General features: G+C 35.6%; 2 protein-coding genes across 2 annotated transcripts in view; both read left to right on the plus strand.

The window, feature by feature from the left end:
- The first annotated feature begins 4,201 nt into the window (after window positions 1-4,201).
- ccl34b.4 (chemokine (C-C motif) ligand 34b, duplicate 4) lies at window positions 4,202-5,861 on the plus strand. The gene is made up of 4 exons (XM_047808360.1): window positions 4,202-4,363; window positions 4,709-4,835; window positions 4,941-5,008; window positions 5,314-5,861. The coding sequence occupies exons 1-4, from the start codon at window positions 4,279-4,281 to the stop codon at window positions 5,334-5,336; spliced, it is 303 nt and encodes a 100-aa protein (XP_047664316.1). The 5' UTR covers window positions 4,202-4,278; the 3' UTR covers window positions 5,337-5,861.
- A 15,716-nt stretch (window positions 5,862-21,577) lies between these two features.
- The window catches only part of LOC113657805 (contactin-associated protein-like 2), a 214,651-nt gene continuing 209,203 nt past the window's right edge, over window positions 21,578-27,025 (plus strand). Inside the window, exon 1 of the mRNA XM_027169891.2 lies at window positions 21,578-21,955. Coding sequence (XP_027025692.2) covers window positions 21,862-21,955 — 94 coding nt within the window. The 5' untranslated portion in view covers window positions 21,578-21,861. The remainder of the gene's footprint in view (window positions 21,956-27,025) is intronic.

Below are 27,025 nucleotides of genomic sequence, written 5' to 3' on the forward strand. Positions count from 1 at the left end.
CATAAATAAAGACTTTCACCAAAAATGAAACTACCCAAAAAAGCCATGTATCGTGACTGGAGAAATCAGCATTTCCAGTTGAGAAAAAGATGTTCTTGGGAAACAGTGGACGCTACCCTCAGACTTCATAGTTCCTCTTTTTTTGTTATATTTAAAGTCGTGTCTTGATCTCGAAGAAACAGTCAGTCAACTCCTTCAGAAGGAACAGAGATCAGTTGAGAAAATGCAGAGCAACACGACAGTGATGAAGAGCCTGGCTGCTATAGTCATAGCGTTTAGTATCTGGACTGTAACAGGTAATCTAATCTGTACTGCATATTTGACTTTTTTTTGTACTGTTTTGAGATTGAGTTTTAAAGATGAGATAAAAAAAAATATGTGATTATTATTTATTTGAAAATGTGCTCATGTGTTTTGGGGTGTATTCATTTAGAGGGAGAAAAAGTGAGTCCCTGCTGCATTGCGGTGTCCCGATTCATGGAGGACTTTACCATCACAGGTTACAGATTGCAGATGAAAAACCTTCCATGCATTAAAGCTGTCATGTAAGTACAGTCACACAAAAACTATACAATATTTTAACTCAAAAGCAAAAACAGGTTATATACCCAATACTGGTGATGTCATTGTTCTAATGAATTGTCTTTTACAGTTTTCAGACAGAAAGGGGACAGTTCTGTATTGATCCATATCAACCCTGGGTGAAGAAGAAGATCAACGAGTTTAGGTAAAACACATTTTTATATAAAATATAAAACATAAGATCAAATGAACGTGTTTAGCCCTATGATATTCAAGAATTTTTTTTTATTTATTTTTTTTGTTATTTTCTAGGATGTCACAAAATAAGAAAATGTATCCACCTTCTACCTCGCCGACTCTGACCTTCTCAGTAACACAGGATTCAACTGTTAGCACTCCGAGGGACAAAGAAAATAACACAACTCACTTCAGTCAATAAAAAACTGCAGTGATTTTAAAATAATATCTTTAATATTTAAAGCTTAAATTAATTTATCTTCATTGCGTTTTGACCCCATAAAATGTGTTTATTTTAAAAAAGAAAAGAAAAATTCTTTATTATATATTTATAACTGGACTTATATAACTGAAAACCAATCTTTGTTATTATTTTGTTGTTGTTTTTGTTGTTGTTGTTGTTGTTGTTGTTGTTATTGTTGTTGTTGTTGTTGTTGTTATTGTTGTTTGGCAAAAAACGGAACCCAATAAAATTGTTTAATTGTTGAACAGGTTTGGTCGACTATAAAAAAATACAAGAAAGAAAATCAATCCAATTAATTTAAACAAACAAACAAACAAACAAACAAACAAACAAACAAACAAACAAATAAATAAATAAATAAATAAATAAATAAATAAATAAATAAATGAAAATCAATCCAATTAATTTAAATTACATTGTGTCAATAACTGAGTCAGAGATGGATGCAATTGCAGCTTTGAATATTTATTAATGCTGGCAAACAGATTCGAAACATAAAGCAGACTCAAAAACAGGCAGGAAATCATCAGACAAGAAGTAGACTTAATGCAATATACAAAAACTAGGAAGGAAATGTATAAACAAACCTCAGGAAATTAGCACACTGAGCATTGCTGAGTCTGTAAAAGTTTATTTGCATAGACTGAAGGTGTGATTGAGAAATGGTGTATCTTGTCAGTACTCTGGTGAATGAAAATGTGCCATTAGGGGACGGAGCTGTAGCTGACCGGGAGGGAATGGTAGCTCAGTGGTGGACTGCTGAACAGAAGATTGTGATCTCAAGTGCCAACTCACCAAGCTGCCACTGTTGGGCCCCTAAGCAAGGCCCTTAACCCTTAACTGCTCTTTTGTGTAATTGAGATAAATGTAAGTGGCTCTGGATAAGGGTGTCTGTCAAATGCATTAAATTAGATGGAGAGAGGTGTAGAGGATGGTAGACTGTGGCAGGCATGTTATCAATGCTGTGGTATATCCTGGGAAGTGAAGTTCTCTGTTGATTCCACATTGGCATGAGAGAACCCCCCTTGAACAGCTCATTCTGGGAGCTGAATATTTGTTGGTTAGCTTTTGAGAGCAAGGTTTAGGATTTCTGGCACATAGCTCTCCCACTTGAAGTACTCCAATTTCCCATTTTTTAGATGTTCTTTACCAGGTATGCAGGTAAGATTTGCGATTATAAAGTAATTCCACAATAATGCCCAATAGGCTGATTTCCATTAAACTGGTGGAATGGAATGCCTGTGAACTGGTAAAAAAGTATGAAGTAAATATAACTGTATATATAAAAACTTGGTGGAAACTTCATATGCTGACGGTACAGGGGTGGTAGGTTTGAGTCATGAAATATAGAAAGAGTGTGACAGTTGACTGATGTTATAGGTCTAGCTTGTATGTGCCATTGATGATGTGATGGATGATCTAGTAAGGGTTTATGAATCAGGCACTGAGCTTTCTACAGCTTTGAGAGTTTCTCAGATTCTGCTGGACATGCTTGATCATCTGTCAAGAACTGTGGGGGTTTTCCATGGCGTCAATCTGTGAATTCCTTATTTAGTTAAGACACTTGTTCTAGGTGCTGACGTACTTCCTCGCAAACTTGCCTACCCTGCCTAAAATACTTGAGCTGCTAACTTGGCATAGGGCAAAGTGGAATAGGGACTTTTGTGCATACTCAGCCTAAGGGAGAAATTGTGTCCAGTCCTTTTGAATTCTCAAGAACAAAATTTGCAAAAAACCTCCCTTATCTCTTGATTAGCACACTTAGCTTGCACAATGGACTGGTGGTGGTAGCCTGATGTGAGGCTCAGTGTGAAACTCTGGAGGTGACTCTGGGTGCTTTGTTCATTTACTATATCTTCTGGGATACCAAAATAATGAAACGCATAGTGTAAGGCAGGGGAATCCGATTTATTCATTCATTCATTATCTACAGCTTATCTGAACTACCTCGGGCTATGCCAGGCGTCATCGGGCATCAAGGCAGGATACACCCTGGACGGAGTGGCACACACACACTTTCATTAACGCAATCACACACTAGGGACAATTTTCCAGAGATGCCAATCAACCTACCATGCATGTCTTTGGACCGGGGGAGGAAACCAGAGTACCCGGAGGAAACCCCCGAGGCACGGGGAGAACATGCAAACTCCACACACACAATGCGGAGGCGGGAATCAAACTGCCTACCCTGGAGGTGTGAAGCAAACGTGCTAACCACTAAGCCACCGTGCCCCCAGAATCAGATTTAACAAATTCAAAATCCTGTCAAATATAACCATGATTATTGTGTTGCCTTTAGACTTTGGGATATCAGTCATGAAGTATATGGCAATGTGGGTTTAGTGACACTGAGGTGTGTATATAAGTGCAGGAGCTTGCCGACTGGCAGTGTGCATGGGGGAAAAGATTACACACATATTTTTATATTTTTAATGGTGATATTAAACCAATTTCTCTCTCTGATGCCAAAATTGAATGTCCATAGGCATCTAATACTTATCTTCAACCACTAAAATGACGTATAAGGTTATCGCAACAGAGGTAAAAATATCTCACAGTAAAAGCCTAATGTTATATCTTAAGATAATATAAAATTATAAAATAATTCATTTGTCTATACTGATTGAAGTTGTTTAAAGTGGACATTTTAATAGGGATACAGTAAATATAAATGTGTATGATAGATGTTTCGCTAACATCAACATCAGAAAGAATATAGTGTGGTGCAAAGATAAAGCTTCCAAACTAAAAATAATGTAGTTAATTTAACCAACAAAAGGCTTGCATGATCTGAAAGCAAAAGCATCCTCCAAATATAAAAGAAGCTCCTAGAGGAGGTCAAACACTTCACATTTTATGTTGCAAAGGCTTTGTCTCTATGCTCCTTGTCTCCATAGGTCTGTATAGTTCATAAATCTGACAGCGCTATAGCAAGCAATTTATAATGCAGTTTTGTTTAAAGTTTAAGTTTAAAGAGTAGGAATGTTCTTGCATGATTTTCTTCTTCACAACTGGGTCAGGTGTCAAGTTCCAAACATGTTTCTGCTGACTCTCTTCCGGGGGGTTCAGTGCATGATAGAGGTGTTAGCCATATTTCAAAAATGTGGTCAGACTCACAGAAAATTGCAGCGCTTCAATTAAAGTTGTGAAAAGTTTGTGACGTATATTTTTTCCACTTGCTCTGCCGCTATAATAAATGAGACGCATCCTCACAATTAGCTCTCATTAGCTTAGTGAAACAAATTTGCTAAACGATCTGCCCAACGAGAACCATGCTAGATTGCAGTAAACGCTGGTATACTGTCTTGGTTGTGCTGCTTGCACTTTTTGGATGCATCACAGCTGCACCTAGTAACTGTAAGTATCTCTGTAGCACAGTGGGTTACTAAATCCCATCCTTTCAAAGACTATATTCATTTAGAAACAAGACAACTAAACATGTACATGAACTGTGAAACTGTTAACAGTTACGGAATTTGTAGATATTTGTTTTCCGTCAGACATTTATACTATTGCATGTGCTACGTTCATGTGATGCTTTACACTTTGTTTAAGTGCAAAGTATCAGAAAAAGTTTTTTTTCTTTTCAAATGGCCTTTTTTTAATTCAGAGTTTGTACTACAGTATACTACTATGTTGACTTCAAATGAATATCGTGACATGAAAGCATTATTTATTTGGTGAACACTCATTCTTTTACAGATCGTCGGCCTACCAGAGTTGGTATTGTGTGCTGTGAGTCAGTCTCCAAAGTATTTATACCACACAACATAAAGCTTACTGCATTCAAGCGCCAGAACGCCCTGAAACCTTGCGTGGATGCCATCATGTAAATAACATTTTACCTTTTTTTTAAGTAAATTCTAAGAAAACTATGGAATACTAAAATATACTAAATTTGATCATTCTCTTCCCATCAATTTTTTTTTTATAGATTTTTCACTGAAAATGAAAAATATTGCTCTGACCCTACTGCACGCTGGATCCAAAAGAAAATGAAAGGTATTGTAACATCAAGTCACTCTATATTTCAAACTATTACTCTAAAGTCTGCTTGTCAGATATCAGTGTTTATCTTAAAGAAATTCAAACATAAAAAAAAACATATTACATTATTCTAAGACTGAAAATTAAGATTATAGCACATCATTATTTTGGGGATAAGTCACTCACAGATGATCTTTTCAAAAAAAGAATGCAAATTGTCTCAAATATTACAATTTCAGTATTACACACTTGGGATTTAACTAAATCCTATTTATGAATTTTCTAGTGTTTTACTAGCCTGAATCTTATCTATTTTACAGGTTTGAAAGAAATCACTGAATGAAAATGGCAGACCGACTGTTTTGTAGCCAGCTTCCTGTTGCTTCAAGAATCTTGCATACACAAAAAAAAAAAAAAAAGAAAAGAAAAGAAAAGAAAAAGCATTTCAAACAGTTTTTCTGCAAGGTAGAAAAAAGGGGCCATTTTGGATTTGAAGTAACTCATAAATTAACATCCATTAACATGTTGGGAACTATGATACTCCTATAACTATATAGAACTCTTTAAAGCCAACATGCTATGTTGCATAACATTTTTTTAAGCTTTTAAGGCTTGTTGTTGCTCTCATATGTAAATCCATCCTTTTTAGTAGGGATCCCAAGTAACATATTACTTTTGCTTAATTTTGCTTCAGTAAGTCATAATAGAGTTCACAAAAACATATTATTCTTAAAATGATATGTAATATCTATATGATATATGGTATTTTTTTAAAAAAAATTTTTTACTATATTTCAAATACATCATTTGAAATGTCTACACTTTTACCATTAGGAGGCACATAATAAAAGATCTTCACCTTGCAAAACTGTGTCATTTTGTTTCTTCTTGCACTTTGACGACTTCGAAATAATTAATATACTCAATATTTATATTAATACTGCATACAGACTATGATTATGATTATTATGACTGGGAAAGAATGCAGCGGCAGTTTGTGGAACTAGGATTTTAGTAGGATTTTTGGAAAAAAGGAAAAAAAAAAAGGCAACTTCTGTTTAAAAACCCAGGAAACATATAAAATAATATACAGAACATGTTGTCTCAAGAAGGCAACTACAATGTAATAGTATCTGTGAGAACTTCACACATCCAGGCCACCATCGCTTTGAACATCTGCTATCAGGCAGTCATTACAAAACCATCTATTCTTACACCACCAGGTTTACCGGACAGTTTCTCCGCCCTGAATCAACCTGAAAACCTCACAATATAATTATCCATACACATTATCTGCCAGTGTGGACTGTTTACATACAGTCTATTGTACATGACAGTGAACAATGTTTACAATTTATAAACACACTGTGCAATACTGTTGTTGTATTAGTTACTGTCTCTCACACTGTCTCACTTTATAATAGTATAACATGTTGCACTACAGTTTATACTGTTATGTCAATCAAAATATGAGCATTGTCCAGTGTCACACAAATGAGGATGACAATACAAGTATGTCGTCGCCTCCGGCTTGCTCATTAGGTATATATATATATATATATATATATATATATATATATATATATATATATACATATATATATATATATATATATATATATATACATATATGTATATATATATATATATATATATATATGTATATATATATATATATATATATATATATATATATACATACATACATATTTATATATTACTTTAAATAGTATTTAATTTATATTTTTTAATTAATTGTAAACTTTCATTTTATATATTAGTTTATTTATTTTTAATCCTTATTTTTTCGTCATATCATTATTATATATTCATTTAATTTATTTTTTTCTCTCTCTTCTGTTTCCATACTTCTGTAAACAATGGGAATTGTTAAAAGCACTGCACAAATAAACTGAATTTGTATCTTAAATAGTTTTCAACACAGGTATATACGTACATCTGTCTTTACTGTTTTTTTGTTTTGTTTTTTTGGTGCCGATGCTGTACAGGTCACTGTGATAAAAACCACGTTTAAAGTGTATTAATTTCAGTCTCACAAAAAGTGTAATAGAGTTCAAAACATGAGTATTCAAAACATCAAAAGTTGCGATAACTGGTTACTTTAACTCAGAGGCTTACTAGTGTCAATGTCTTTCAATGTTAGTGTACATCAGTTTCAGTTTCATAAAAGGCTTGATAGATAAATAAATTAAAGCATGCCTTGAATTTGAGCCATTAAAAAAAAAACAGCAAAAATTCTTTCACATACAATTAATTTAAAAAGCAATTTTGGATGTTTCTTGGAGCTGTAATTGTTCTACAACTTCTCCTTGCAGGAAGGCCAGGTGATTTCAGGTCAACCCATCCGAGGATCCCTGTTACGATCACTAATGTTTCTGTAATGCCCCACATTGAATTGCTTACAGAAAAGTTGCTAAACCTATCGGCAGTTACAGATTTATATATAGATTAATATATATCTCTCCTTGTTGCTATATGTCATAATATGGTGTTATGTGGTAGTTAAGTTGTTGGACTACTGATCAGAAGGTCATGAGTTTGAATCCCAGGTCCACAAAGCTTCCGCTGCTGGGCCCCTAAGCAAGGCCCTTATCCCTCAATTGCTCAGTTGTATAAATTGAAATAAAAAAATCTGTAAGTCACTTTGAATCAGGGTGTCTGCTAAATGCCAGAAATGTAAAGAAGGATATCAGTAGCTCCAGAGAAGTGCAAGCTTGAATCAGAGACATCTGATCTGGTTTTCTGCTAAACGTTTACAGCCTCCTGACCACCATGGGACTCCAGGGACCTTAAAATAAAACAAGCTATTATCGGTTATGACCTATGCATCATGAAGTCACAGGGACACCCCCTGTGGTGTGACAATATGTAAATACGCAACAACGTAATGTAGACGAGCATGTGGCAATCATGAAAAAGTAATATTTATCTGTTGCAAAAAGTAAAAATAGACGAGAATTTGGATATTCACACTGCCACTTTATGTGTACCAAATTACTCAATCATACTGTTTATCATTCATCACATTTCTCAGTTCCTATTGAGCCTAGAGTAAAATAGTACTCATGAATGTCAATGTGGCAAAGTGTTACTGAGTTTTACTCAACTGTTCATCAGCATGTAGGCATTTGTTCACCATGAATAAAGCGTTTATTAGTTACATAGATATTCTAATCCTGGTCAGTCCATTTAAAGAAGCATGTGAAGTTAACAGATATTGGCACCAACATTGGCAGACAGCAAAGTGTTAAACAAAAGGTGAAGCTCTACAAACCTCAGTAAAATGTCCTAGCCACTTAAATGCAGTAGCAGGCCAAAGAAACAGGTCAAGAGTCTCCTGTTATGTGGTTCATAAAACCATTACTTTGTCATCCTAAGCACCTTTCAAATAATAGACTGCTCAAATTTAAGAATTATTTACTCTAAAACACTACAATACTCTGATGTAACACTCTAAATCCTGCTACACTGATTCCTAATGCTAAGAATGGAAGTCCTCATGACTGTTTGACAACTTAACACATCTAGATGTAAATATCAGAAAAATAAAAGCAAACATTCAGTTCTATTGAATATCATTTTTTATTTTTTTTATTATTATTTTATTATTTAAAACCCAAATCTTTTTAAATACTAAATAATAGGCATTGACATTCCAATACTAGAGGCTTTATGACTTGTGTGACTTTATGACTTTAATGCTTGTGGCTTAAGAAAATCCAATGCACTGAAAGTGAACTAATTGTTCAAAGAGTGAGGTTGTGGTGATTAGTCTTGTTTTTAGTCATGTACAGTATGCTGGTATGTACATCTTTGAGGAATATTTACATAAAAATTCGACTTACTCAATGAGTGCATTCGGACAGTGTTTAAAGTTGTTATGTTTTAATGCCAATAAAAAGCTAAAGTTCTTTGTGTTCTGTGCAAATGAATGTGCAAGGCTAATGCTTGCAACCTGAGCCACATATCCTGACCATTTTGGCAGTATGACCAAAAATTTGATCCATTAGCACCCGAGGCACACATGGAATTATTATTTTATATATATATACTTATTATTATTAATTATTATTATTATTACTATTATTATTATTATTATTATTATTATTATTATTATTATTATTATTATTATTATTAATTCGTTTTATTTTTATTATTTTTATTATTATTATTATTATTATTATTATTATTATTATTATTATTATTATTATTATTATTATTATTATTAACTTTACTTTACTTTTATTTATTTATTTATTTATTTATTTATTTGTTTGTTTGTTTGTTTGTTTGTTTGTTTGTTTGTTTGTTTGTTTGTTTTGTACACTTTTTGCACATTTCCCATACCTGCCAGCAGAGGTCCTCTGAACTCTAGCTAATGTCTTTTGGATAATTTACTTGGCTCATGTGTCAGCTTTCATTAAATTTTACACAGATCATACATGTCATACATGTGTGGCAAAATTGTTAAATCATTTTATGGAAGCAGGGGTGTGGTCAAGACCATCTGTAAATGGGAGATAGAGGAACAGAGAATAACAATTTGTAGCTTTACACCTGTGTTGGTAATTAAACTATGACCAATCTCTACACTGTATGTGTTGCAGTTGGGGTTAGAAGGCTGTTGGTTGCTGTGGGGTTGGGGAGTGTTGGGGGTGCAGTCTGCTATTTATGAAGTTGACAAATGACAAAAGAAATGTTGTGTGTGCTTTTTGTGTGTTGTTTTTTCCTGACATATATTAATTTGCATGACATATTATAAAATAAAAATAAACTGAACTGAGTGCTGAAAAACATTTGAGTAAAGAAAATGTATTTAAAGACGAAAGGACCACATTAATACAATATTTCATTTCATTTCATTTTTTTATTGTCTGGAATGGATTATGTTAAGAAAGTTGAATGTACATGAAATTTGCGTAAAAAAGCTTTTTAAATTGAAGTGTTAAACAAAAGGTGAAGTGACAATAAGTGTTGCTAATTTTACATCTTTAGGGCACTTGCTCAAATGCTGTCTGCTTTTAGTTGATTCTTGACCTGTTGTAGTTTTATATCAAACTTTGCCTGCTGTGACTTTCTACAAGAATTAAAGCTTTTTCTGTTTGTGCTAAAATGGCCAACCTTAGTATGGACCAAATCATATTCAAACAATGATCTAATTTCCTGTTAACTCTTAACCTATGTATATATTCTGGCATTTTCTTACTTATAGAATGATTGCCAGCAAGAGACACCGTGTTCTCTTTTTCTGATTTTTAGCTCTCTTGTGCTTGTGCCCTGTGCGGCCTATTTGCTTTGTGGTGGCAAATATCAATCCAATCCAAAAATTCAGTATGATCCTTACATCCTATGTGACCTTCACTTTCAAATACTTATGTTAAGTTTCACCATCAGTAGGGAAACCTAGATAGGGCCAAATAAAGGCATGGTAACTGTGATAGTGTAAGTGACCCAACCGGCCAAATGGTGGAGTTAAACTGCTTCCGAAATTGTATACTTATGCACGTATACTAATGTAAATGTAAACTAATACATTATTTTGCTCTGTTTTGTAGTATACAGAACATTAGTGGTATGTGCACACTGAAAATTCTAACAAGAAGTGCTTCATTCAGCTGATAAAACAAAGCACTTAAGCACATAGCAGGAGAGAGTCAGGGCTGTCAGACGCTGGAGCTGGATGAGAAAATGCTTTGTTTAATCAGCTGAATGAAGCACTTCTTGTTGAATTTTCAGTGTGAACATATCATTAATGTATACTACAAAACAGAGCAAAATAATGTCTTTTAAATCAACCCAAGTTGTGTAATTTTTTTTTTTTTTTTAAATCACTGTATTCTATTCTTGTGCTAAATCTAGTAGTGTCATGTTTTGTGTATTTGACATCATATGCCATTAACTGGAAAGCGTCATTTACTTAGAATTAGTAAAAACCCATAATGCTCCATTTGAGATGATACACTACCTTTCTGAAATGCATAAACGGTACAAAGAGTACAAAGCCCATAGTGTATATACAGTACATCATTTGGGACACAGCATTAACCTGAGAAGTACAATGTTAAATGTTTGTTGTTATATCGTTAGTAACATGCAACAGTAAGCCAGGGATGTGACATATTTAATGTAACAGTTTTATTATGGTACAACTAATGTTTTGTACACTTTTTGCACATTTCCCATACCTGCCAGCAGAGGTCCCCTGAACTCTAGCTAATGTCTTTTGGATAATTTACTTGGCTCATGTGTCAGCTTTCATTAAATTTTACACAGATCATACATGTCAAACATGTCTTAAACCATTTTATGGAAGCAGGGGTGTGGTCAAGACCATCTGTAAATGGGAGATAGAGAAACAGAGAATAACAATTTGTAGCTTTACACCTATGTTGGTAATTAAACTATGAACAATCTCTACACTGTATGTGTTGCAGTTGGGGTTAGGAGGCTGTTGGTTGCTGTGGGGTTGGGGAGTGTTGGGGGTGCAGTCTGCTATTTATGAAGTTGAACATGAAAAGACAAATGACAAAAGAAATGTTGTGTGTGCTTTTTGTGTGTTGTTTTTTTCCTGACATATATTAATTTGCATGACATATTAGAAAATAAAAATAAACTGAACTGAGTGCTGAAAAACCTTTGAGTAAAGAAAATATAGTATATAAAGACAAAAGGACCACATTACTCTCTCTCCAAAGCTTGCCTCCAGTGTCCTCATTCCCCTTGCTACCTACCAGGTTCTGTCCTTCAACACTGAGCACTGCAACTACAGTAGTACAGAGCCAGCATACAGTCAAGATCATTGTGTCCTCTGATCTGTGGGCATTCAGCAAATTGTGCAACACATAATAATCTTTCATATATAAAAAAAAATAAGCATTTGCTTTATTTCTGAAATTAAAGAGGTTCCCCACCACATTGTATAGTATAAGCAATACGGAAAATCAATCATCAGATTAAATTTTTATAATGTATGTACAGAATATTTGTATATTTGGTTACTTTTTGGACAGGAATGTGATTTAAGCTTAGTTGAGAAGATAAATAATAGTTTCAAGGTGTAACGGTCATTCATTGCTTAAAAAAGTATTTTATTTTTATGTAATAAAAATGCTTGGGTGGAATATGATGTAGAATGAGTTTCAGCTCAGATACAAGACTATACTGTAAAATATTAGCATCAGTATTTTAACTGCATCCTGCACATTTTAGCACCATGGACAGAACCACAGCACAAATAATACTTGGATAACCATTTTAATCAGACATTCAGGGCCATAAAGCCAGAATATGTTTAATTGTCAATAAAGATGTCAAAAATGATGAACATCTGAATGCATATGTGTATTTTAATATTACACCGCTTCAGGTCATTCTTAGCTTACATTTTGTTAATGTTTTTATTTGTTTACATGTTGTGTTTATTTACTTCAATCCTTTGCCACCTGCTGGCAGCATAAAAATTAAAAAGATTAAAAAAGTGAACAAAATATTTTTGCCCTTAATCAGCGTAAGGTGTTCTTTCTACCATCTGGGACATGCCTCATTAGAGTAGATATACACAGCTGTTTCCTAAACTATTGAACCTGATCGCTGATCCCCCCTAACCATCAGCAAAAATGGTTCTACCAAATGTTAGTCTGAAGAGGATGAGTTTGGTACGGTGGCTGAGAAGTGCAAAACAAATTAACAAATCCGAAAACAAATTAACAAATCAGTCTTCCCTGCGGCAGACTGTTGAACTTCATGTATACCTTGAGTGACAGGTGTCTTGTCCAATGATCGCTACGTGTTCCAATCACAAACTATACCAACCTCTTCTGGGTTGTCTGAATTGTCGTCGTGTTTTCAGATTTGTTAATGTGTTTCAGAATTAGCTTTATTGCCAGGCATGTTTTCACATGTGAGGAATTTGTTGTAGTGCCAGAAGCTCCACAGTCTAACAGAATGACATATACAGTGTAATTGTATGTACACATTTACAGGTGTGAAATGTGCAGTTTAAATATACATATGAAATATACATATAGACAATTGTATGTACAAATTTGCATGTGTGAGAAATGTGCAATTGAGGTATACAATATATACGATTTGTATGTACACATGTGCAATTGTGAAATGTGCAGTTGAAGTAAACAGTAAACATGTAGACAATATGTATGTATGTACAGATGTGCAAGTATGAAATGTGCAATTGAGGTATACATAGTACAAATATTAGGTGTTGTGTGTTCCGTGGTGTTAATTGTTCATCAGATGGATTGCTTGAGGGAAGAAACTGTTCCTATGTCTGGTCGTTCTGGAGCTCAGGGCTCTGTAGCGTCGACCAGATGGCAACAGTTCAAAGAGTGAATGTGCTGGATGTGAGGGGTCCAGAGCAACGTTTCAAATTCGTGCAATGATTCAGACAACCCGGAAAAGTTAGGTATAGTTTGTGAATGGAAACTTACCGATCATTGGACAAGACACCTGTCATTCAAGATATACAGGTGAATAAAAGGTGTCTCGTCCGATGATCGGTAAGTTTCCATTCACAAATTATACCTACCTCTTCCGGGTTGTCTGACTTGTCGTTGTGTTTTTGGATTTGTTAATGTGTTTTGCACTTCTCAGCCACCGTAGTTTGGTTTTAAAATCTTTTTTAAAAATCTGCTGACAAATAATATATTTTTGTCCTTGAATATTTAACATAATAGCATATTGGTTTGACTTGGTTTAAATTTCAGCCTGCACTTCTGTTAGAGTTTCAGCTATAGAAAATTAATAAACACCATCTGACTAATCTAATCAGCATGATGTGTATGTATCGGGACACTTCTCTAAATCATTAAATTCAGGTGTTTCAGTTACTTCTATGGCCACATGTGTATAAAATCAAGCTAGGCATACAGGCTGCTTCTACAAACATTTGTGAAAGAATGGGTCACTCTCAGGAGCTCAGTGAATTCAAGTGTGGTACTGTGATAGGTTGCAATTTCCTCACTACTAAATATTCCACGGTCGACTCAGCCATGAAGTTGTAGGCCATGTAAAATAAGTGCGGGGTCAGTGCATGCTGAGGTGCACAGTGAGCAGAAGTTGCCAAGACCTCCAAACTTTGTGTGGCCTTTAGATTAGCTCAAGTACAGTGCATAGAAAGCTTCAGGGAATGGGTTTCCATGGCAGAGCAGCTGCATCAAAGCCTTACATCACCAAGTGCAATGCAAAGCGTCTGATGCAGTGGTGTAAAGCACGCTGGTCTCTAGAGCAGTAGAGACGTGTTCTCTGGAGTGATGAATTAAGCTTCTCTATCTGGCAATCCGATGGATGAGTCTGGGTTTGGTGGTTGCCATGAGAACGGTAGTTGCTTGACTGCATTGTGCCAAGTATAAAGTTTAGTGGAGGGAAGAATAAGGGGTGGAGTTATTTTCAGGGGTTGGGCTTGGCCCCCTAGTGGCAGTTATAGGAACACTTCTGCATACCTAGACAATTTCATGCTCCCAACTTTGTGGGAACAGTTTGGGGATGGCCCTCTTCCTGTTCCATCATGACTGCGGACCAGTGCACAAAGCAAGGTCCATAAAGACATACTGTAGCGAGTTTGGTTTTGATGAACTTGACTGGCCTTGTCAGAGTCCTGACCTCAACCCTATAGAACAACTTTGGGATGAATTAGAGCAGAGATTGAAAACCAGGCCTTCTCGTCCAACATAAGTGCCTGACCTCACAAATGTGCTTCTAAAGGAATGGTCAAAAAAATCCCATAAACACACTCCAAAAACTTGGCAAAACTTTTGCCAATATAAGTCTATGTAAGTGAGCAATTATGGAAGTATTCAGTATGTAAGACTCTGTCACTGTATCGCATTTGGGTGAAGACTCAAATTGGACATCATTTAGAGGTTAAATAATTAAATAAATAATACCTCTGAAGATACCTCACAGTTATTTCAACAGAGTCTGACACCAGTATGCTTCAGTGTTGTAATACTTCAAGTGATGGCATCAGCAGACATGTCATTATGTCTGTGGGTAATCAATAAGGCTTCTATTGGGTTTTTCCAGCTGTTAGAGTGAAGCAGCAATCTAACCACTAGTGGCTCATAGATAAGATAGACTGCCACTACACATCTGATGGAGCTGATAAAACCGGTTTACACTGTTAAACAAACCCTGGCCTTTGAAAAAGGCACATCAAGTCCAGCAGCTCAAAGGAAGATAGACAGAGGATTACAGAGGAGAAAAGATAGAGGAGAAGAGGATAGTACATTCGCGAGTGCTTACAGTTCCTCTATCAGGTACCGTTTGTATTTGTGGGCTAGAGGGGTTAAGCTCCTTCAACTTCAATAGAATTACTATAGATTTCACTTTTGGAACTCATTCCAACTTTTTTTTTAACCAGGTGCACAACGCCATAATAAAAACACACAGAATGACAAAGAATGAGGTTGTGGGACCTGTAATGAGCCCAATGCTGTAGAGCTCAATGCTGTAGCAAATTAAAGTAGAAATTAAGTTGTTTTCTTTAAATTTGCTTCATTATTATATTTTATATATAATTTGTTGTTTTTTCTTTTTAATTTGAATTTAGATAGTGGAATTTTTTTTAATTCATTTAGTTGCTTGTTCATTTGTTTTATTAACAGAAATGTTATTGTCATATCTATTATTTAATTTTAAAATGTTAAATAATATAAAAACAACACAGAATTAAAATTTTGTTTTTAAAAAAAAAGTCATAAACAAAAGACCTAACAAAACCGTTTCTAACCATTATTTAATATTGTCACTGTGTAACTACTCTGAGTATATTTCTCTATATTGTTAGTGTATTACTCCACTGGCAATATAGAGACATAAAGAATATTTTAATATATAAGAATATTTTATATTTTTTAAATTATTATTATTATTATTATTATTATTATTATTATTATTATTATTATTATTATTATTATTATTATTATTATTATTAAGTTCCTCTTGTAATGTCACCTAGGGTTTGAATTCCAGACATACACGAGTGTCTAACTCTTGCATCAATCTGTGATACTGAATTATTTTAGGGAACACACAGTCCTCTCTCTCTCTCTCTCTCTCTCTCTCTCTCTCTCTCTCTCTCTCTCTCTCTCTCTCTCTCTCTCTCTCTCTCTCTCTCTCTCTCAGAGGCACAGTTCTTCACTTTGTTTTCATGTTGTTCTATCAACTGGAACTGCTGAAATTGTGTTCAGGAATGACACCATTAGCTGGAATGGCCCTAAGAAGAATTTTCTTGTGAATTCATGTGTACTTATGATGGAGTGAGCTGTGGGATATTAGATGAAATGATCTAACTCTCATTCAATAATAAAAAGAAAAACAAAATAGGTGCCACAGGCCACTAGCTTCACATTGTGCTTTCTGATCATTATTTTTATTTATTTGGAAAGTAATTTGCTATTTGTAAGTGAGGTGGAATTCCATCCAAGCACAGGGCTGCGGCCTTCAGCTCAGTGAAACTCTGACAGATCTGGGATGTGGGATCACAAACTTCAAGCAGCTAGAACATAATCCTAACTGAGAGACCACTGCGCTGACACAAATACCGTGACCTGGTTACATTATTGTAAGAAATATTACTGAGCAGTTAGTGCTGAAGTTTTCAGGTCTTTATAAAAGTGCTAAGCAATTTTCTCAGTCATCATTATAAGGTTTTATTTAAACTTCAGGTCAGCATGGTGGCACAGCAAGTAGCTGTGATGCCTCACAGTGCTAGAGTTCCCAGTTAGAACCAGTTTTGACCTCTGGTTATTGTCTATTTAAAGATTCTGTTCGTGGTATATTTGTGGGTCTGTTTTGGGGACTTCAGTTTACATGCAATAGGTGTGAATAAGAATGTGTGTGTGTGTGTGTGTGTGTGTGTGTGTGTGTGTGTGTGTGTGTGTGTGTGTGTGTGTGTGTGTGTGTGTGTGTGTGTGTGTGTGTGTGTGTGTGTGTTTTCCCATGCCACATCTTGTACCCAGTGTCCCCAATGTCACTGACTAGTATTATAAGGCTGTATTACTTACTTAATCATTAACCAGGATAAATATTTAAGCTTCTTGCAGTCAGCAAAATCTTTTTATTCACATTCTATTTATGAATCTAAAATAATATAAATATAAAACATTGCTGTAGCAGTTTCTCTTCTAAACAGTCTGTAATTTGCTTAGTGTATAAAACAGCTGGAGCAGTATGCTGTGTGATTAAATGAAAAATTAAGGAGAATAGTTTGTTATGCGATTATTAGTAAATAGTAAAATGGCTTCTGTTTCAGGTAGAGTGTGTGTGTGTGTGTGTGTGTGTGTGTGTGTGTGTGTGTGTGTGTGTGTGTGTGTGTGTGTGTGTGTGTGTGTGTGTGTGTGTGTGTGTGTGTGTGTGTGTGTGTGTGTGTGTGTGTGTGTGTGTGTGTGTGCTTGTGTGTGTGTGTGCTTGTGTGTGTGTGTGTGTGCGTGTGCGTGTGCGTGTGCGTGTGCGCGTGTGCGTGTGCGTGTGCGCGCGCGTGTGTGTGTGTGTGTGTGTGTGTGTGTGTGTGTGTGTGTGTGTGTGTGTGTGTTTTGTCTTTAAAAGTATATGTGAAAACATGCAAAAACAGACCTGGTATTTATTTCTAATCATAAATACAACCACATATATAGCAGTTTTATAATCCAAGACCAGAAATGTCTAAGGAAGTCAACGATAAACTTCACCTAAATGTCAGAATAATTAGGATTATTTTCTTTTTCTTTCTTTTTTTTTTTTTTTTTGCATATGGTAATATATTTATTCACAATAATCCGTACTCAAGCATTAGCATCATACACATCAGCAAATGAAATCCAATCAAAGATATAAAGGGGAATCTAGACAGTATTTAGAAATACCTTAAAAATCCTTTTGTTCTGATATTATAGCTTCCATTTTAATATGATATGTCTGTCATTTAGGCTCAATAGATAAGAAAGCTCAAGAATGATTTATGGGCATGACAACTGTTATAATTCTGTTAGAAAATAATACTTAGGAGCGTTTCTGCTTGACTTTAGATATAACATATAGGTAACATGAAAGACAGAGAATGGAAAAACTTGCTCTTACTTCGTACTGTATATTATGCACTTAAGCTGATAGATAATTCAAAGAAATAAGCCATAGAAGAGCAATTCGTCAAGGTCTATTATCTTGTAAATTAGTGTAACAGACGATTAAAGAGCTACCATTAAATAAAATGCAACGTAACCGATCGTTTATGAACAGTGTTGCATATTTTAATGCTCACTAATCATTACCAATGACCAAATATTACATGTCGTCATATGATATAAGTGGTACTTTTTTGTTCAGAAGTAATGACTACTATGGATGTTCTGTATAATAAGATTGTTCTGTATACAAAATACATTTTTGAGCATTCATTTTTGAGTCAATAAAGGATGCAAGTCATCAATCTTCACAGTGGTTACAATAACTGATGGTGAATAAAACCAAACCAGTTTCACAGGAAATAGCGAAGAAGCTCTATAGTGCATTATACTATGAATTGAACCAAACATTTAATTTTTTTGTGTCCATGTAGAGCACTGAATTTCAACAGTGACATCATTTGATAGTTCGTAAATCTCATATGAAAGCAGATGCTCAGGGCTTTAGGAATTTGTAGTTTTTTTTATTATTGTTTCTGTTCTTAGCTAGCCTGCTAGAGGCATTTTATTTATCGAAAAAGTTCCAAGCTTTTTTATTCCACGCAAATGTTTATGTCTGTAAAGCAAACAGAGATTTCTCAACCCATTTCTGTTCTCTGGGATGCCCTATGAAAATCTTAAGGTGTTTATCTACAACCACTAAAATTCTGTGTGAGAACCTAAAAGAGTTAAAAATGTAGGACACTGAAAACCAATTGCATAATTTCTTTATTTAATAAGGCATGACACGATTGGTTTTCAGTGTCCCACATTTTTTACAATCTCATTAAGAGGTTAATGGTGATAATATAATGAATTTGTTTATAATCACTGAAAATGCTACATTTGCATGTAAGGATTTTGTGGAAATGAGGGTGTGGTTGAGTGCTGGTTTGTGTACTGAGGGTGGAGCTAGGAAAAGTGTGTGGTAAGGATCTCTGTGTTTGGTAAGGATCTCTGTGTTTCAGTGAGCGGTGGCAAAGAGAGTAAATGTAGTAAAAATAAAGAACCCGTTTGAGTCATTTCATGCTTGTCTTCCTGATCCAACCTCGGAAAATGTCACAAATCTAAATTGATATTATTTAATATTATGACATTACTAACTTTTTTGTTGCTTACTCTCCGCTTCTTGTGCCATTCTGGATGGATACTTAATTGGACCAAAAATTTTGTTGATATGAGGTGAAGATATTCATGTACTGTATCATCACATTACCAATCCAAAGGTCAATGTCTAAGCACAACTCAGTTACGTGACATGTTCAATGAGTCAGCATATTAATGTTATGTGCAAAATAAAATAACAATTGAAAAAAAAACTTTTGAAGCATCTTTGAGCTGAATGAAATAGTCAAATGCATTCAAATGTGAACAGTGCATTTAAACGCACTTATACTAACATAGCATGCAAATGTAAATATGATAAGCGGACACTTTTCTGTTAGTAGTATGTGCAGGTAGATGGACTAATGTTGAAGATATATCAGGGCTCTGGTTTCATGCCAGGGTGAGCACAAGATCTGGGTTAATGCTGTGTTGCTATTTTTGAATCTGTGCAAGCCAAATCTTTAGAATTTTATACTCTGGGAACTGTCATAAATTGATCTTACAGACTCGTGCATAAGGGGGTGTGACATTCAAAAGCCCCCACTTTAGATAAAAAATCCATCGCCTTGTGAGTTGCACAGATACAAAGATTAATGTTTACCTGACTCCAAACACAGGCTTTTGATTATGATCTGATTTTTTGGATGATCCCTGTTAACTAAAGACGGTCATGGGGAAAATAAAATGCATTTAGATTTATTTTGAATCTGTTTTTATTTATCAGGGAATAATTCAATAATAATGTAGTCCTCACCAGCTTCTATAAACAAAAAGATAACTTCAGATGACAACAAAATAAAAAACGATGTTACAAGATTAGACTTATCAGAACAGCATAACGTTTGGCAGTGTGGGGTCTGGAGCACTCAGGTGTGTGTCTACATCGTGCCAAGAAGAAAGGACATCAGTCATGATCTTAGAGAAAAAAATGTTGCTGCTCATTAATCTTTTAAGTCTGTGTAATAAAGCCATCTCACAAAAATATCTAGAATTGACAATTATAGAGACCAGAGAAGACAAAGTTCTGATCTGAGTCCCATTGAGATGCTGTGGTAGGATCTTAAGAGAGCTGTGCATCAACAAATGCCCTAAAATATCTATGAACAGGAGCAAGGTTATAAAGAAGAGTGGGCCAAAATGTCTTCAAAATAATGTGTGAGAGTAAATATCTCCTACAGAATATGCATACAGGTGGTGCTAAATTTTACTGAATTATATTGTGTACTTATTTTTCCCACTTATTGTTTTCCCACCCAACTTTTTGAGAGAAAAAATAGCTACATATCGAAATATGACACTGCTAAATAAAAACATAGAATTGAATTGAACATCAGATATATATTATACATTCATTATAAATCATATGTTTACAATATATTATAAATCCATCAATAAAGCTGGAATGAAACTACTGATTTTATGGGTTATATTTTTTATGTATTAAAAAGCAAAACAGCTGGATCGCTTTATATTTATACATGGAATAAGCACCGTCTCCTTGGTGTTCTGCATCATGCAGGACTGAACATGTCATGGTCATGTCACACTAACACCCTGGTGAAGAAGGCATGCCAGAGTCATTAGCACCTTTGTTACACAAAACTGCTCTCTAGAAACTTAAGGAACATTTACATCCGCACCTTCGAGAGCATCATGACGGGAAGCATCGCAGCCTGGTTTGGGAACGGTACCATGCAAGATAGTTATGCTCTCCCGAGGGTTGTGCAATCAGCTGAGCACACCATTCATGCTGAGCTCACTCTCCTGCAGTCTATCTACAGCAAGTGGTGCTGGACCAAGGCCAGGAAGATAGTGAAGGACAACAAAACAACAGATTCTTCTCTCTCTCAACAGAATTTTTTGTGTTAAAGTGTAAGTGTTTTTAAAAGACACATAGAGGTGCATTTAACAGGTGTCTAACATTGATTGCTTTCTTTTGACAACATAATTAATTATAGCATAATAATAATAATAATAATAATAATAATAATAATAATAATAATAATAATAATAATAATAATAATAATAATGTGATGATGTAATGGTGGCATGTTTATAGATTTTGCATTTGTATTTCTTAATTCTGAAGTAATAGTATTCAATAGTATTCAATAGGGTATTCAATCCATCCTACTCTTTTTTTTTTTTCAGAGCTACAGTGTTCCAGCTCTGTGTGAATCAGCAGGCAAACCTATGTGAAGCTCTTTCCTAGGTGGACTAAACCAACTGCAGAGAACGGTGGGTAGTTTTATCACTTCGGAGGACTGTACCAATGTGAATGAGAAGGGGACGCGTGCTGTAGTTATAAGGCTGGATCTGTGAGTAAAGATTAGTCGATGTAAGTTTCCCAGCCGGACAGAAAGCTCATGGCTGTGCATTCATTCCGCTATGGATTGAGCACTACGAGCTGTCATTACAGCTGATGCGCTGAAACCCAGCAGGTTCTTTTCCCTGGTCCTGGTCCTGATCCTGACCCGGTTTACTGACTCAGTCCAGGAGAAAGCATCAGTGACAGCACTCGGTGTGCGTGTTAGAAGTGCTAAGGAGTGTAAAGAAGTGTGTGGACTGTATAGGAGAAAGATGGGGAGGATGAGGATGATGAACTCGGGCTTCTTTACGCTCGTCTGGATCTTCAGAATCAGCACCAGCGCGCACGCGGCTACTTCATCTGCGCGTAAGTTTCTCTTTACGCTTCCAGGGATTGTGGCCGGTAGTTGCACGTACTGTATAGGACGTATTGGAGACAGTTGTGTTTGATACTTTAGGGATTTATCGAAAGGACAGTGTGGGGACAGTTGATGGGAAGCCTCAGTGCGTCTACCTGATGGGTACCCAGGACTTAATGGATGTTTTATTCTTTATATATATATATATATATATATATATATATATATATATATATATATATATATATATATATATATATTCTTTTTTAATAGAGTTCAGCTTTTTCTATTTTTTTTTCTTCTAATGGGAACCTATTATTTTACCCCAGACAGTCTTATCAATTCGTGCAGTTTTCATTTTTTCCCCTTTTTCTCCTCAACTCATGAATATTTTGCAAAAATGATTGGAAATTATTTCGAACCAGATGAATTTACTACTGGAACGACTCGAACTGAGTCCATTACAGAGCTCACAGTTGAATGAAAAGTAAACGGAACAAACAAACAAATACACAAACAAAACATACGATAAATTTATCAAAGTTGTTGTTTTTTTGTGCCCCCTTTATATATATAAAGGGGGCACAGTGGCTTAGTGGTTAGCACGTTTGCCTCACACCTCCAAGGTTGGGGGTTCGATTCCCGCCTCCGCCTTGTGTGTGTGGAGTTTGCATGCTCTCCCCGTGCCTCGGGGGTTTCCTCCGGGTACTCCGGTTTCCTCCCCGGTCCAAAGACATGCATGGTAGGTTGATTGGCATCTCTGGAAAATTGTCCATAGTGTGTGTGTGTGTGTGAGTGAATGAGAGTGTGTGTGTGGGCCCTGTGATGGGTTGGCACTCCGTCCAGGGTGTATCCTACCTCGATGCCCGATGACGCCTGAGATAGGCACAGGCTCCCTGTGACCCGAGAAGTTCAGATAAGCTGTAGAAAAATTTATATATATATATATATATATATATATATATATATATATATATATATATATATATAATTTTTTTATTAATTTATTTTTAAACTTTTAAAATTTTTAAACTTCTTTAATCACATTGACAAATACCTCAACAAGCAACTACAAAATCCTTACTTGACTCCAAGTGACTTTTTTTTATTATTATTTATTTATTTTATAAATAAATATTTGTGAATGTCAGTTAGAGTCAAGCATGGATTTTGTATTTGCATGTGAGGTAGTTACTTTCTGTGTTATAACTTGTTAATGGGATTAAACATACAAACAAACAAACAAACAAACAAACCAATAAGCCTTTGATTCTTTGGTTAAAAAAACAACATGTATCTAAAGCCTAAGGTAACAGACTATTTCAGGGAGTTTACCTTACAAGCTTGACTGGCAGTATCAAGCTCAAATAATCTTCAGACCTGTGAAAATATGCTTGTTTGAAAGTATCTCTAAAGAAAAGACACATTTCAGCACTGCCAGCTAAAAGCAGAGCATTTGGCTGATAAATGTGCTTGCAGAATCAGATAATCACAGAGTGAAAGCTTGTCCTGAGAAACGAGATTAAACCTCTACAATAATTGTCTGATTTTGTGGACCGAAATTAGAAGCAGTCCAGATATTACATGATCATATCTAAAATATCTAGAGTATTAAATGAAACACCTGAATTTATTTCAGAGTGAATATTCTCGGGAAGAAACTGGATTTCACTCTGAATAGAAAACCAGTTAATTAACGTCACTTTATTGTTTGCTTTTTCATATTTGCCATTTATATCCATCAGATCTCCAGTGAATTAAGAATGTCACAGGGTTCAGAAAGATATGAAACTAGTGTAATGTATTTAATTGTGTTCTGGATTTGACTAACAGCCTTTCACTCCTTTCTCCTTGTCTCATTAGTAGGCAGTTTGAGCAATTAAATTCTTTTGGGTATGTGTAGTTACGTCAAATATCACTTATTCCTAATTTTATATGACATCCATGTACATGGTTGAACAGCCTTTGCGCAATGAACTGTGTTATTATTTTATTGGAATGTGAATGTGCCACTGTGTATTTCACTCAAGGAAGAAGCATCTCTGAGTCTGCCAAATGATCATTTATCACAAGGGAAATCTTTATTCTGGAAGCCAGGACTCAGCACTGAGTTAACAAAGCGCTGATGATCGCTGATATGCTGTCCCTTTGCATTGTCTATGACTTGTTTGGTTTCAGTGTTATTATTAAGCTGAATGTCTATCATATCAAGTTGAAAACTATTGTGCTACCCAAAATGCTATTTTAATTGTTGGTAACAGTATTGCTGGATATTTAAACTCTGCTTTCTCACAGTCAGACTAACAGCTAAAACATTTTCACCTAAAATGATTTCTGTATATGGTCTAAATTAATATGCACTGTATGCGTTATTCCAGTGATTGCACAGATGTTCTAGGAGACTCTATATGTCTTTCTTGTCATCAAATGATCTTAAAACTAAATACATCAGAAGTCTGCATTTCAATGAGAAATCTCTCTAGGACTGAACTTCTGAACTCTGTTTAAATCACTCAGCGAAAATTCATTTAACTAACCATGCAGATTAAATGCAGTATTTAAGCAGCTTAACACAACGAATTGAACGCATGAATGGGGTGTAATAACATTGTATTTCTTTGTTCATGTTGCTTTTTATCTTTTGCTGAATGAGTTGGCATTATAGTCAAGGGGACATGGTGGCTTTACAAAAAAAAAAAAAAAAAAAGCCTTGCCTCTCTGGGGTTGTGGGTTCAATTCCCACCTCTGCTCGGCATGCTTTGGGAGTTTCCTCTCCCAGTCCAAAGACATGTGTCGAAAGCTTATTAGCATCTCTGAATTGTCCGTAGTGTGTGAATGGGTGTGTGAGATGCCTTATGTGAGTTTGTCAAGGGTGTCCCTCGCCTTGTGCCCCAAGGATAGCCTCCAGGTTCCTGGAGACCCTTTGTAGGATAAGTGATTTAGAAAGATGGATGGATATATTGAATATATAGTCAAGAGTTTCAAGATGTTTTGTCGTGGGTAACCATTGCACCTTACAGCTCCAGGGTCCTGGTTTGATCCTGAGCATTGGTCTGTGTGAAGTTTTGCATGGAATCTACATGTGCATATGAGTCTCAGTTTTCCACTTTACAAAAAGATTACAGTAGACGTATTTGGTACTACTCCTTCTGCTGTCTAAACTGTACAATCTTTTGAATTTCATTTTGATTTTGTTTAGTATATTTCCTCATCTCACTGAAAGTAATTCCACCGCTGCCAACACAGCACATGGGTGAGCTTCTGAATTGTTCTAGGCACAACTGAGATTTAAATGAAGAGCAGCACACAGGCATCAGTTTTAACCCATGTTTATTAAGCAATCCATGATGGCAGCTGAAAAGCTTGTATAAACATACACCTCAGCTACTCTACAGACTTGCTGTAAATTCTGCATAGTATAAAAATGTTTAGCACTAGTCCACTACGGGCCGTGTAAGTCGCTCTGGATAAGTGTGTCTGCTTTAGCTATTGTTTCTTCTAAGCTCACGTGTGGAAAATGAAACGAGGATGTGGCTGGATTTGTCCCTCTGGCCTTGCACTTGAGAAATGTGCCTTAACACTTCTGTCTGTTTGGCTTAACATTTTGGACTATTAAATAATATTTGAGACAAATATATTATTTCATACCTAAAACATACTAATGTTTATACTGTAACCACATAAAGCGTTAATTTGTCACAGTATTCCATTTTAATTTTATAGATAAAATCTACTAATGTAAAATAAAATTGGGCAGATTTACAGTTTTTAAGCTTGGAGGATAGATATACCACAATTAATTGGGAGAGCTGACCTGTCTTCAGTTAGTTACTAAATATATGTATATTTTCGTTCCATATGTAATATATTTGGCTCGTGCTGTGGGAGTGGCATTAATGGCTACAGGCAAAGTATGCACGACTGAGGTAATGTCACACCACCTTGGGGAAAAACTAAGATCGCACATAAGAATGCACAGTGACTGGTTTACACACAGCATGCTTGATTTTAGCTCCACACTTTGCTGTCACACTCTGTCATAACATTCAGCCATTCTGTTGTTCCACTGAATATTCATCCAGGTACACTTGTTTTGTTTTTTTTGTTTTTTTTAATACCAGTGTATTATGGGTCATTTTAGTGAAGTCTTTATAGACCAATACATAGCGTACACTATTTCCTGTGTGAATTCCATTCTGGTGGTATTTCTCTACGATGTTTGCCTGCATTTTGAATCGATTATTACTGACATTTATAGACATTTCTACTGTATATTAAGCACAACTGATTGGACTATACTATGTGTAGCTAAAACTGCTAATCTAAAAAGAGTAGTCAGTATAAATGAAAGTCAGTTTTTATCCCATGTTCACACTTTTATCATTTACTAATTCGACACCACCTGCTCGCTCTCCTCCTCCTCAAATGCATGACAGCTGCCAGGCAGGGAGGATGAAGTCTAGCACATGCTTCCTTCTTATATATGTGAAACCACCCACTGCATCTTTTTATGCTGCTAATGATGCATATCATAGGGCAGCTGAACACTCAGAGGAAAGTGCTAATTGCCCTCTTCTACATACACAGACTGTCCATGATGAGCTAGTGTAGCTCTGATTGACAGGGAAAGAGTAATGCTGTCCCTATCACCCAGAATGCAAATGCTCTCTTGGCACCTAGCCACAGATGCCTGTGGTATTTTCGAGATTCAAACTTGCGATCTGCCAGGAACAGAGCAAATGAGGCACTGTTTCGCAAGTGGAGGATAAATGTTCAGATATTCAGGGTGACTCAAACACAGACACCCTAAGTGCATAGTGTACCCAATAATCCTCTCTTAGATGCCAAAAGCACTAACTAAAAGCTTAAATGTGCAATGGAACTGATTGTAGGCATACTTTTTGTGGCCATTGCAGGCGACATTTAAAGTCAGGTTTTTCTCATTAACCTCTGTGAGAATGGAGTTTGCAGTCCTGAGGTGGCACAAACACATGATTAGTGGGTTAAGTACCTATCAGTTCTTCTCTCATCTGGTTCTTATTACGCTGAGCTGGAATTGCACACCAAGTGCATCATGC

The sequence above is a fragment of the Tachysurus fulvidraco genome, chromosome 25 (genome assembly GCF_022655615.1).
Source record: "Tachysurus fulvidraco isolate hzauxx_2018 chromosome 25, HZAU_PFXX_2.0, whole genome shotgun sequence".
NCBI lineage: Eukaryota > Metazoa > Chordata > Actinopteri > Siluriformes > Bagridae > Tachysurus > Tachysurus fulvidraco.